The sequence below is a fragment of the Petromyzon marinus genome (assembly GCF_048934315.1).
Source record: "Petromyzon marinus isolate PM22_M1 ecotype Great Lakes invasive population chromosome 77 unlocalized genomic scaffold, UKy_Petmar_22M1.pri1.0 chr77_unloc.2, whole genome shotgun sequence".
Lineage (NCBI taxonomy): Eukaryota > Metazoa > Chordata > Hyperoartia > Petromyzontiformes > Petromyzontidae > Petromyzon > Petromyzon marinus.
Genome location: NW_027422622.1, coordinates 1 through 13,432, shown reverse-complemented (window position 1 = coordinate 13,432; position 13,432 = coordinate 1). Strand labels below are relative to the sequence as shown.

General features: G+C 57.3%; 1 protein-coding gene across 1 annotated transcript; it reads right to left on the bottom strand.

Annotated features, from left to right (window-relative positions):
- Window positions 1-8,503: 8,503 nt before the first annotated feature.
- On the bottom strand, window positions 8,504-11,549 carry LOC142908226 (uncharacterized). Its single transcript, XM_076058588.1, has 2 exons — window positions 10,274-11,549; window positions 8,504-10,143 (listed from the first exon to the last, which is right to left on the bottom strand). The coding sequence occupies exons 1-2, from the start codon at window positions 10,533-10,535 to the stop codon at window positions 9,446-9,448; spliced, it is 960 nt and encodes a 319-aa protein (XP_075914703.1). The 5' UTR covers window positions 10,536-11,549; the 3' UTR covers window positions 8,504-9,445.
- Window positions 11,550-13,432: the final 1,883 nt, after the last annotated feature.

The window sequence follows — 13,432 nt, the reverse complement described above, 5'->3', positions numbered from 1 at the left end:
TGTCTCCCCCCGTGTCTCTCCCCCCGTGTCTCTCCCCCCCGTGTCTCTCCCCGTGTCTCTCCCGTGTCTCTCCCCCCGTGTCTCTCCCCCCCGTGTCTCTCCCCCCCGTGTCTCTCCCCCCCGTGTCTCTCTCCCCGTGTCTCTCCCCCCGTGTCTCTCCCCCCGTGTCTCTCTCCCCGTGTCTCTCCACCCCCGTGTCTCTCCCCCCGTGTCTCTCCCCATGTCTCTCCCCCCGTGTCTCTCTCCCCCCGTGTCTCTCTCACTGTGTCTCCCCCCCCCCCCCGTATCTCTCTCCGTGTCTCTCTCCCCCGTGTCTCTCCCCCCGTGTCTCTCCCCCCCGTGTCTCTCCCCCCCGTGTCTCTCCCCCCGTGTCTCTCCCCCCGTGTCTCTCTTCCCCCCGTGTCTCTCCACCCCCGTGTCTCTCCCCCCCCGTGTCTCTCCACCCCCGTGTCTCTCCCCCCCGTGTCTCTCCACCCCCGTGTCTCTCCCCCCGTGTCTCTCCCCCCCCCCGTGTCTCTCCCCCCGTGTCTCTACCCCCGTATCTCTCCCCCCCGTGTCTCTCCCCCCGTGTCTCTCTACCCCCGTGTCTCTCCCCCCGTGTCTCTCCCCCCGTGTCTCTCCCCCCCGTGTCTCTCCCCCCCGTGTCTCTCCCCCCGTGTCTCTCTCCCCCCGTGTCTCTCCCCCCGTGTTTCTCCCCCCGTGTCTCTCCCCCCCGTGTCTCTCTCCCCCGTGTCTCTCCCCCCCGTGTCTCTCCCCCCCGTGTCTCTCCCCCCGCGTCTCTCTCCCCGCGTCTCTCTCCCCGCGTGTCTCTGCCCCCGTGTCTCTCCCCCCCGTCTCTCTCCCCCCGTGTCTCTCTCCCCCCGTGTCTCTCCCCCCGTGTCTCTCCCCCCGTGTCTCTCCCCCCCGTGTCTCTCCCCCCGTGTCTCTCCCCCCCGTGTCTCTCCCCCCCGTGTCTCTCCCCCCGCGTCTCTCTCCCCGCGTCTCTCTTCCCGTGTCTCTCCACCCCCGTGTCTCTCCCCCCGTGTCTCTCTCTCCCCGTGTCTCTCCCCCCGCGTCTCTCTCCCCGCGTCTCTCTTCCCGTGTCTCTCCCCCCGTGTCTCTCCCCCCGTGTCTCTCCCCCCGTGTCTCTCTCCCCCCGTGTCTCTCCCCCCGTGTCTCTCCCCCCGTGTCTCTCTCCCCCCGTGTCTCTCCCCCCGTGTCTCTCCCCCCGTGTCTCTCCCCCCGTGTCTCTCCCCCCCGTGTCTCTCCCCCCCGTGTCTCTCCCCCGTGTCTCTCCCCCCCATGTCTCTCCCCCCCGTGTCTCTCCCCCCGCGTCTCTCTCCCCGCGTCTCTCTTCCCGTGTCTCTCTCCCCGTGTCTCTCAACCCCCGTGTCTCTCCCCCCGTGTCTCTCTCTCCCCGTGTCTCTCCCCCCGCGTCTCTCCCCCCCGTGTCTCTCCCCCCGTGTCTCTCCCCCCCATGTCTCTCCCCCCCGTGTCTCTCCCCCCGCGTCTCTCTCCCCGCGTCTCTCTTCCCGTGTCTCTCTCCCCGTGTCTCTCCACCCCCGTGTCTCTCCCCCCGTGTCTCTCTCTCCCCGTGTCTCTCCCCGCGCGTCTCTCTCCCCGCGTCTCTCTCCCCCCGTGTCTCTCCCCCCGTGTCTCTCTCCCCCCCGTGTCTCTCCCCCCCGTCTCTCTCCCCGTGTCTGTCCCCCCGTGTCTCTCCCCCCGTGTCTCTCTCCCCCCCGTGTCTCTCCCCCCGTGTCTCTCCCCCCGTGTCTCTCCCCCCCGTGTCTCTCTCCCCCCCGTGTCTCTCTCCCCGTGTCTGTCCCCCCGTGTCTCTCCCCCCGTGTCTCTCTCTCCCCGTGTCTCTCCCCCCGTGTCTCTCCCCCCGTGTCTCTCTCCCCCCCGTGTCTCTCACCCCGTGTCTCTCCCTCCGTGTCTCTCCCCCCCGTGTCTCTCTCCCCGTGTCTCTCTTCCCGCGTCTCTCTCCCCGTGTCTCTCCACCCCCGTGTCTCTCCCCCCGTGTCTCTCTCTCCCCGTGTCTCTCCCCCCGCGTCTCTCTCCCCGCGTCTCTCTCCCCGTGTCTCTCCCCCTGCGTGTCTCTTCCCCCGTGTCTCTCCCCCCGTGTCTCTCCCCCCGTGTCTCTCCCCCCGTGTCTCTCTCCCCCCCGTGTCTCTCCCCCCGTGTCTCTCTCCCCGTGTCTCTCTCTCCCCGTGTCTCTCCCCGCGCGTCTCTCTCCCCGCGTCTCTCTCCCCCCGTGTCTCTACCCCACCCGTGTCTCTCTCCCCCCTCCGTGTCTCTCACCAGACAGCAGTCTGCCCCGTGTTGCTGGCACCGCGAGCGTGGTGAGGGTCCCCGTGGTGAGCGTCCCCGTGGTGAGCGTCCCCGTGGTGAGCGTCCCCGTGGTGAGCGTCCCCGTGGTGAGCGCTCCGGGCGATCCACCCGGGGGCGAGCCCACGGTGAAGGTGGCGGTGCGCGGGGAGGAAGGGAACTCCCCCCCAGCCAAACAGCCCCTCCCCCCCACCACCAACGCTGCTGTGGACAGCACAGCAGGCGGGTTTACAGCACCCACACCAGCCTCTAACATCACGCGCGTGTACGTGTGTGTGTACGTGTGTGTGTGTGTACGTGTGTGTAAGTGTGTGTGTACGTGTGTGTGTACATGTGTGTGTGTGTGTTTACATGTGTGTGTGTACGTGTGTGCGTGTGTGTACGTGTGTCTGTACGTGTGTCTGTACGTGTGTCTGTACGTGTGTGTGTGTACGTGTGTGTGTACGTGTGTGTGTGTACGTGTGTGTGTACGTGTGTGTGTCTGTGTGTACGTGTGTGTGTGTGTGTGTACATGTGTGTGTGTGTGTGCGTGTGTGTGTGTACATGTGTGTGTGTACGTGTGTGTGTACGTGTGTGTGTGTACGTGTGTGTGTGTGTACGTGTGTGTGTGTGTGTACGTGTGTACGTGTGTGTGTACGTGTGTGTGTGTGTACGTGTGTGTACGTGCGTGTGTGTACGTGTGTGTGTGTACGTGTGTGTGTGTGTACGTGTGTGTACGTGTGTGTGTGTGTACGTGTGTGTGTGTGTACGTGTGTGTGTGTGTACGTGTGTGTGTACGTGTGTGTGTACGTGTGTGTGTACGTGTGTGTGTGTACGTGTGTGTGTGTGTACGTGTGTGTGTGTGTACGTGTGTGTGTGTACGTGTGTGTGTGTACATGTGTGTGTGTACGTGTGTGTGTGTACGTGTGTGTGTGTGTGTGTGTACGTGTGTGTGTGCGTGTGTGTGTGTACGTGTGTGTGTACGTGTGTGTGTGTGTGTACGTGTGTGTGTGTACGTGTGTGTGTACGTGTGTGTGTACGTGTGTGTACGTGTGTGTGTGTACGTGTGTGTGTACGTGTGTCCGGCAAAACAACCCCCTACCTCCTCGCGGTGCCGGACGGGCAACTCTGTCGTGGACAGCGCTGTGGGGGGAGATCCAATTTTGATTGGCTCCTCCCCTCATGGCACATGTGTCCACCACAGGGGCTAAACGGGGGCTCTGGACGGGTGCGAGGGGTTGGTAACCCCTCCACCTTCAATTAATTACCACGAAACCACGAATTAAACTGAAATATGTAACTAATAAGCTTGTGCCGGAGGCCCCGGGGGGCCAGGCGTCTATGACGTCTCCTGGCCAAACCCCAATTGGCGGAGCCAGGAGATTGAATACCTACCCTCGGGGCTACTCCAGAAACAACGAAAAGCCACTACTGGTGGCCACGTGGAATGTTCGAACGCTCACTGCGGAGGAGAGGCTGCCACTCCTCTGTCGGGAGCTGGACCGGTACCGCCTGGATCTATGCGGCATTCAGGAGATCCGGTGGACCGGCTCTGGCTCCTGCCACCATGAGGGGTGGACAGTCCTCTACTCGGGGCAGCAGACTGCCAAACAACAGGGTGTGGGTCTTCTTTTGAACAAAAGAATGAAGGGGGCGTGGGAGCGTGGCGGTGAGGTGTGGGAAGCTGTAAGCCCCAGGCTACTTTGGGCTCGCCTTCCCATCAACCGGAGGCGAGGAATGGTGGTCGTGGTTACTTATGCCCCCACCGAAGATGAACATCCGTGGAGGGATGCAGGCAAAGCCGATGAGTCAGATGCCTTCTATGACCTCCTGTCACAGGTGCTGGCTAAAGTGGCCCCTCGGGATAGAGTCATCATGTTGGGTGACTTCAATGCCCGAGTTGGTCATGATACTGGCACCTGGTCTGGAGTGATTGGAGGGCATGGGCCAGATCAGCTCAATAACAACGGTAGGAGGCTGCTAGATTTTTGTGCAGTCCATGGGCTTGTAATTACCAACACGCTGTTCCGGCATCGGCGCATCCACACAACATCATGGATGCATGCCGGGTCCAAGCAAGAACATCTGCTGGACTACATAGTGACGGACCAGCGGATGCGAGCCTATGTCCTTGACACCAGGACCTACCGTGGAGCTGATCTGCCCTCTGACCATCGACTAGTCATCTGTAAGATGCGCCTGCCATTCTTCCACTCCGGTGGTGGGTGTACACCCAGGACCCCATTCCAACATAAAGTGGCCTGGTCTCAGTTATCTGATGAAAGTTGCAAGCGAGAATTTCATCATCGCTTGTGGCTGGGATTGGCATCGTCCCCGACTCCTCCTGATGTCGAGGCTAAATGGGCGAGGTTTAGGACTGTGACTCATGCAGCTGCAATGGCTGCTTTGGGTACGCGGTCCAGACCTCCCCAAAGACCCTGGCTGACAGAGGAGGTGTTCAGGATGGTTGAGAAAAAGCGACAGGCCCACTGTCATCGGCTACAGAATCCCACGTCAGAGAATGATGAGGCTTACCGCAGCCTTCGCTCGGAGGTTCGGAGAGCCGTGAGGCGCTGCAAGGATGGGTGGTGGTTGCGGGTTGCTGAGGAGATGGAGTCTGCCTCAGTGGCCCGCGATCACAAATCTCTATTTAACTCCATCAAAAAAGTAACCTGCAGCGCCACACCTATTACCATCATTAGGGGAAAAAACGGTGATGCAATCTCCGACCCCCAGGAACAGGTTTGCAGATTTGCTGAGCATTTCAGTGAGGTCCTGGGGGAGGGAAAATCCCTCAGCCAGGAAAACATCGTGGCACAAAGTGAGGATGACCCTGCTGAGGCTGCGGTGCCTCAAATATTGGATGAAGTCACCCCCTGTGAGTGGCTGGCTGAGGTGCCATCTGCTGAGGAAGTATTTAGGGCGATCCGGAGTCTGAGACCAGAAAAGGCAGCGGGCAGAGATGATCTCCCAAGCGAAATGCTGAGGGAGGGTGGCGTTTGTGCACAGACTGCTCTATATGACATCATAACAACAGTCTGGACCACTGGACGGATTCCGCAGGATTGGAAGGATGCCCTGGTGGTCCCCCTTTTTAAGAAGGGGGACCGCACAGACTGTAACAACTACAGGGGCATCTCACTCCTCAGTGTGCCGGGAAAGGTCCTGGCAAGGATTATTCAGCATCGCCTTGCCAGGCACGCTGAGTAGAGGCTTGCGGAGCCCCAATGCGGTTTCAGGAAAGGGCGGTCCTGCACAGATGCCATATTTTCTGTCCGTCTGCTACAGCAGAGGTGTAGGGAATTCCAACAAGACCTACATCTCTGCTTTATTGACCTGGTCAAGGCCTATGATACCATCAGTAGGCCTGGGCTCTGGGTCGTTCTTCGTGCTTTTGGAGTACCTAACCCTCTGCTCACGATCATTAAGGACCTTCATGATGGTGAGCGGGCCCGGGTAAAACTACGTGGCCGGGAGTCAGAGCCATTCCCTGTACACCTTGGGGTGCGACAGGGATGTCCTCTGGCTCCCACATTATTTAACATCTATTTTGACCACGTAGTTCGTGAAGCCTTCAATAGCTGTACCGGGGGAATCTCCATATGGTACAGATATAATGGGAGGCTGATCGATGCCCGGGTGCGGTCAAGGGATGGCTCCCGATTGGTCAACCATGTTATGTATGCTGATGATTTGGTAATAGCTGCTCATTCAGAGGAGGAGTTGGAGACGCTGCTGCTGAGACTGGAGCGTGCCACTAAGAGGTGGGGCCTTACCATCAGCCCCACCAAAACTAAGCACCTGCCTGGGTATTTTGTACCATCGGACACTCCACACCCACAACTACCAATCGGTGATGGGGCAGTTGTGGAGAGAGTGGAGAGTTTCCCATACCTGGGTAGTGTGCTTATGACTGGCTCCAGTTTAACAGCAGAGGTCTCACTCCGAATCAGTCGAGCGGCAATATCTTTTCATCGGTTGCGTAACGCTGTGTGGAAGCTACCTGGTCTGTCGCTCCGCACTAAGCTTCAGGTCTTCTCGGCCACGGTCATTCCCTCCCTTCTCTACGCTTGCGAAACGTGGACCCCCCTAATGGAACATCTTCGCCGGTTAGAAACATTTAGGCTGGCCTGCCTACGATCCATCCTGGGTTTAACCAGACTGGATTGTGTGAGGAGCTCACAAATCCTTGAAAGATCTGGGCAGGGTCCCATCGGTGAGCTCCTCCGGCAGGCAAGGCTGCGATGGCTGGGTCATGTAGCCCGCATGCCCAGCCACCGCATGCCGAAACAGCTTTTGTTTGGCCGGATTGAGGGGGCTAAGCGGGCGCGGCACGGGCTAGAGAAGAGATAGAGTGATGTGGTACAGGAGGACGTGGAGCTGAGTGGACTTGCCGATGACTGGTACCAGCGGTGTCAAGATCGGCCTCTGTGGAGGAGGCTCGTGAAGGATGCTACTGGGCAGTTGGAGGCAGTCGCCCTCCAACAACAACGGAGGGCGGAGGAGCGACGCTCAGAACAACGAGCGGAGCGCCGGGTGGCTAAAGCACAGCAGGTTGGCACAGTAGGGGGCACAGGTGGTGCATCAGCCAGTCATCTCAGTCAGTCGGCCCGTGGCACCTGGGTCTGCCCAGTGACATCCTGCCAGCGGGCGTTCGACACTTCACGTGGCCTCACGGTGCACATAGCCTGGCAGAAGCGTCGTGGTGACGTCACCGCCACTTAGTGGCGAATGGCGGTTGTTGTGTGTGTGTGTGTACGTGTGTGTACGTGTGTCTGTACGTGTGACTGTACGTGTCTGTACGTGTGTGTGTGTGTGTACGTGTGTGTGCGTGTGTCTGCACGTGTGTCTGTACGTGTGTGTGTGTGTGTGCGCGTAAAGGGGGACAGTACAGAAGCAAGGCGTCCATCGCTTGCGTGCGTGTCTCCTTCGTGTCTCCTCGTGTCTCCGTGATACGGAGACACTGCGACATAGAGACACGGAGACACCGTGACACGGAGACAGTGTCTCCGTGTCTCCGTGTCTCTCTCCGTGTCTCTATACCAGAGTCTCTATATCTCTCACTTGTATCAGTGTCTCTGTGTCCATGTCTCTGTGTCTCCACGTCTGTCTCTCCACGTCTCTGTGTCTCTCTCCGTGTCTCCATGTCTGTGTCTCTCTCCGTGTCTCCATGTCTGTGTCTCTCTCCGTGTCTCCATGTCTGTGTCTCTCTCCGTGGCTGTGTCTCTCTCCGTGGCTGTGTCTCTCTCCGTGGCTGTGTCTCTCTCCGTTGCTGTGTCTCTCTGCACGTCTATGTCGCCATATCTGCCTCAATATCTGTCTCCGTGTCTGTCTCCACGCCTCTGTGTCTCTCACTGGTATCCGTGTCTCTGTGTCCGTGTCTCTCTGTGTCTTGGTGTCTCCACATCTCTCTCGGTGTCTCCGTCAGTGTCTCCGTGTCTCTCTCCATGTCTTTATGTCACAGTGTCTCCCTGCCTCCGTGTCTCTGTGTCTCTCTGTGTCTCTCTGTGTCTCCGTGTCTCTCTGCGTGTCTCTCTGTGTCTCCACGTCTCTCTCCGTGTCTCCGTCAGTGTCTCCGTGTCTCTCTCCATGTCTTTATGTCACAGTGTCTCACCTGTCTCCGTGTCTCTGTGTCTCTCTGTGTGTCCGTTTCACTCTCCGTGTCCGTCTCTCTCTCTCCGTGTCTCTCTCTCTCTGTCTCCATGTGCCTCACTTGTCTCCGTGTCTCTGTGTCTCTCTGTGTCTCTCACTGGTATCCGTGTCTCTGTGTCTGTGTCTGTGTCTCCCTGCCTCCGTGTCTCTGTGTCTCTCTGCGTGTCCGTTTCACTCTCTCTCCGTGTCTCTCTCGGTGTCTCTCTCTCTCTCTCTGTCTCCATGTGTCTCACCTGTCTCCGTGTCTCTGTGTCTCTGTGTCTCTCTCCGTGTCTCTCTCCATGTCTTTATGTCACAGTGTCTCTACCTGTCTCCGTGTCTCTCTCTGCGTTGAGGCTGTCCGTACTGCTGCCCCGTGACATGATCTCCGTGAACCCGTGTCTCCGTGTCTCCGCGTCTCCGTGTCTCTGTGTCTGTGTCTCTGTGTCTCCACGTCTGTGTCTCTCCGTGTCTCTCTCCATGTCTTTATGTCACAGTGTCTCACCTGTCTCCGTGTCTCTGTGTCTGTGTCTCTGTGTCTGTGTGTCTCTGTGTCTCCATGTCTCTGTGTCTCTCTGCGTGTCCGTTTCACTCTCCGTGTCCGTCTCTCTCTCTCTCCGTGTCTCTCTCTCTGTCTCCATGTGTCTCTACCTGTCTCCGTGTCTCTGTGTCTCTCTTTGTCTCTCACTGGTATCCGTGTCTCTGTGTCTCTGTGCCTCTGTGTCTGTGTCTCCCTGCCTCCGTGTCTCTGTGTCTCTCTGCATGTCCGTTTCACTCTCTCTCTCTCTCCGTGTCTCTCTCGGTGTCTCTCTCTCTGTCTCCATGTGTCTCTACCTGTCTCCGTGTCTCTGCGTCTGTGTCTCTGTGTCTCCACGTCTCTGTGTCTCTCTCCGTGTCTCTCTCCATGTCTTTATGTCACAGTGTCTCTCTCTCTCTCTCCGAGTCTCTCTCTCTCTGTCTCCATGTGTCTCTACCTGTCTCCGTGTCTCTCTCGGTGTCTCTCTCTCTCTGTCTCCATGTGTCTCTACCTGTCTCCGTGTCTCTCTCTGCGTTGAGGCTGTCCGTACTGCTGCCCCGTGATCTGCTCTCCGTGAACCCGTGTCTCCGTGTCTCCGCGTCTCCGTGTCTCTGTGTCTGTGTCTCTGTGTCTCCACGTCTGTGTCTCTCCGTGTCTCTCTCCATGTCTTTATGTCACAGTATCTCACCTGTCTCCGTGTCTCTGTGTCTGTGTCTCTGTGTCTGTGTGTCTCTGTGTCTCCATGTCTCTGTGTCTCTCTGCGTGTCCGTTTCACTCTCCGTGTCCGTCTCTCTCTCTCTCCGTGTCTCTCTCTCTGTCTCCATGTGTCTCTACCTGTCTCCGTGTCTCTGTGTCTCTCTGTGTCTCTCACTGGTATCCGTGTCTCTGTGTCTCTGTGCCTCTGTGTCTGTGTCTCCCTGCCTCCGTGTCTCTGTCTCTCTGCATGTCCGTTTCACTCTCTCTCTCTCTCCGTGTCTCTCTCGGTGTCTCTCTCTCTGTCTCCATGTGTCTCTACCTGTCTCCGTGTCTCTGCGTCTGTGTCTCTGTGTCTCCACGTCTCTGTGTCTCTCTCCGTGTCTCTCTCCATGTCTTTATGTCACAGTGTCTCTCTCTCTCTCTCCGAGTCTCTCTGTCTCCATGTGTCTCTACCTGTCTCCGTGTCTCTCTCGGTGTCTCTCTCTCTCTGTCTCCATGTGTCTCTACCTGTCTCCGTGTCTCTCTCTGCGTTGAGGCTGTCCGTACTGCTGCCCCGTGATCTGCTCTCCGTGAACCCGTGTCTCCGTGTCTCCGCGTCTCCGTGTCTCTGTGTCTGTGTCTCTGTGTCTCCACGTCTGTGTCTCTCCGTGTCTCTCTCCATGTCTTTATGTCACAGTATCTCACCTGTCTCCGTGTCTCTGTGTCTGTGTCTCTGTGTCTGTGTGTCTCTGTGTCTCCATGTCTCTGTGTCTCTCTGCGTGTCCGTTTCACTCTCCGTGTCCGTCTCTCTCTCTCTCCGTGTCTCTCTCTCTGTCTCCATATGTCTCTACCTGTCTCCGTGTCTCTGTGTCTCTCTGTGTCTCTCACTGGTATCCGTGTCTCTGTGTCTCTGTGCCTCTGTGTCTGTGTCTCCCTGCCTCCGTGTCTCTGTGTCTCTCTGCATGTCCGTTTCACTCTCTCTCTCTCTCCGTGTCTCTCTCGGTGTCTCTCTCTCTGTCTCCATGTGTCTCTACCTGTCTCCGTGTCTCTGCATCTGTGTCTCTGTGTCTCCACGTCTGTGTCTCTCCGTGTCTCTCTCCATGTCTTTATGTCACAGTGTCTCTCTCTCTCTCTCCGAGTCTCTCTGTCTCCATGTGTCTCTACCTGTCTCCGTGTCTCTCTCGGTGTCTCTCTCTCTCTGTCTCCATGTGTCTCTACCTGTCTCCGTGTCTCTCTCTGCGTTGAGGCTGTCCGTACTGCTGCCCCGTGATCTGCTCTCCGTGAACCCGTGTCTCCGTGTCTCCGCGTCCCCGTGTCTCCGTGTCTCCGCGTCTCCGTGTCTCTGCGTCTCCGTGAAGCCAGCGGCTCTGAGTAAAAGCTGCTCGGACAAACGCCCTGAGCTCAGAGACCTGGAACGAGGAGACATGCGGAGACACGCAGAGACACACCGCAGTGAGACACCGCAGTGAGACACACCGCAGTGAGACACCGCAGTGAGACACACCGCAGTGAGACACCGCAGAGACACACACACACTGCAGTGAGACACACACACACTGCAGTGAGACACCGCAGAGACACACCGCAGTGAGACACCGCAGAGACACACACACTGCAGTGAGACACACACACACTGCAGTGAGACACCGCAGTGAGACACTGACACTGCAGTGAGACACACCGCAGTGAGACACACACACTGCAGAGACACACCGCAGTGAGACACTGACACTGCAGTGAGACACTGCAGTGAGACACACACACTGCAGAGACACACCGCAGTGAGACACACACACACTGCAGTGAGACACACTGCAGTGAGACACTGCAGTGTGTCTCACTGCAGAGACACACCGCAGTGAGACACACACACTGCAGTGAGACACACACACACTGCAGTGAGACACTGTGGTGAGACACTGCAGTGAGACACACACACTGCAGAGACACACCGCAGTGAGACACTGCAGTGAGAGACACACACACTACAGTGAGACACTGCAGTGAGACACACACACTGCAGTGAGACACACACACCGCAGTGAGACACACACACACTGCAGTGAGACACACACACACTGCAGTGAGACACTGCAGTGAGACACTGCAGTGTGTCTCACTGCAGAGACACACCGCAGTGAGACACACACACTGCAGTGAGACACACACACACTACAGTGAGACACACACACTACAGTGAGACACTGCAGTGAGACACTGACACACACTGCAGTGAGACACACACACACACACACGTGACAGTCACACACACACACGTGACAGTCACACACACACACACGTGACACACACACGCACACATGACAGTCACACACACACACGTGACACACACACACACGCGTGACACACACACACACACACACGTGACACACACACACACACGTGACAGCCACACACACACACACGTGACACACACACACACGTGACACACACACACACACGTGACAGCCACACACACACACACGTGACACACACACACGTGACACACACACACACACGTGACACACACACACACACACGTGACACACACACGTGACACACACACACACACGTGACACACACACACACACACACGTGACACACACACACACACACGTGACACACACACACACGTGACACACACACACACGTGACAGCCACACACACACACACGTGACACACACACACACACACGTGACAGTCACACACACACACACACACGTGACACACACACACACACGTGACACACACACACGTGACACACACACACGTGACACACACACACACACACACGTGACACACACACACGTGACACACACACACGTGACACACACACGTCACAGCCACACACACACGTGACACACACACACACACGTGACACACACGTGACACACACACACACACGTGACACACACACGTGACACACACACACACGTGACAGCCACACACACACGTGACACACACACACACACGTGACAGTCACACACACACGTGACAGTCACACACACACACACACACGTGACACACACACACGTGACACACACACACGTGACACACACACACGTGACACACACACGTCACAGCCACACACACACGTGACACACACACACACACGTGACACACACACGTGACACACACGTGACACACACACACACACACACGACACACACACGTGACACACACACACACGTGACAGCCACACACACACGTGACACACACACACACACGTGACACACACACACACGTGACACACACACACACGTGACACACACACACGTGACACACACACACACACACGTGACACACACACGTGACACACACACGTGACACACACACACGTGACACACACACACACACACACGTGACACACACACGTGACACACACACACGTGACACACACACACGTGACACACACACACGTGACACACACACACGTGACACACACACGTGACACACACACACGTGACACACACACACACACACGTGACACACACACACACACACGTGACACACACACACACGTGACAGCCACACACACACACGTGACACACACACACGTGACACACACACACGTGACACACACACACACGTCACAGTCACACACACACACACACGTGACACACACACACACGTGACAGTCACACACACACGTGACACACACACACACACGTGACACACACACACACACGTGACACACACACACACACGTGACACACACACACGTGACACACACACACACACGTGACACACACACACGTGACACACACACACGTGACACACACACACACGTCACAGTCACACACACACACACGTGACACACACACACACGTGACAGTCACACACACACACGTGACAGTCACACACACACACGTGACACACACACACGTGACACACACACACGTGACACACACACACACACGTGACACACACACACACGTGACACACACACACACACACGTGACACACACACACACGTCACAGTCACACAGACACACACGTGACACACACACACACGTGACAGTCACACACACACACGTGACACACACACACGTGACACACACACACGTGACACACACACACGTGACACACACACACACGTCACAGTCACACACACACACACACGTGACACACACACACGTCCATCTACACACACACACTGACACACACACAAACACACGTGACACACACACACACACGTGACACACACACACACACACGTGACACACACACACACGTGACAGCCACACACACACACGTGACACACACACACGTGACACACACACCACGTGACACACACACACACGTCACAGTCACACACACACACAC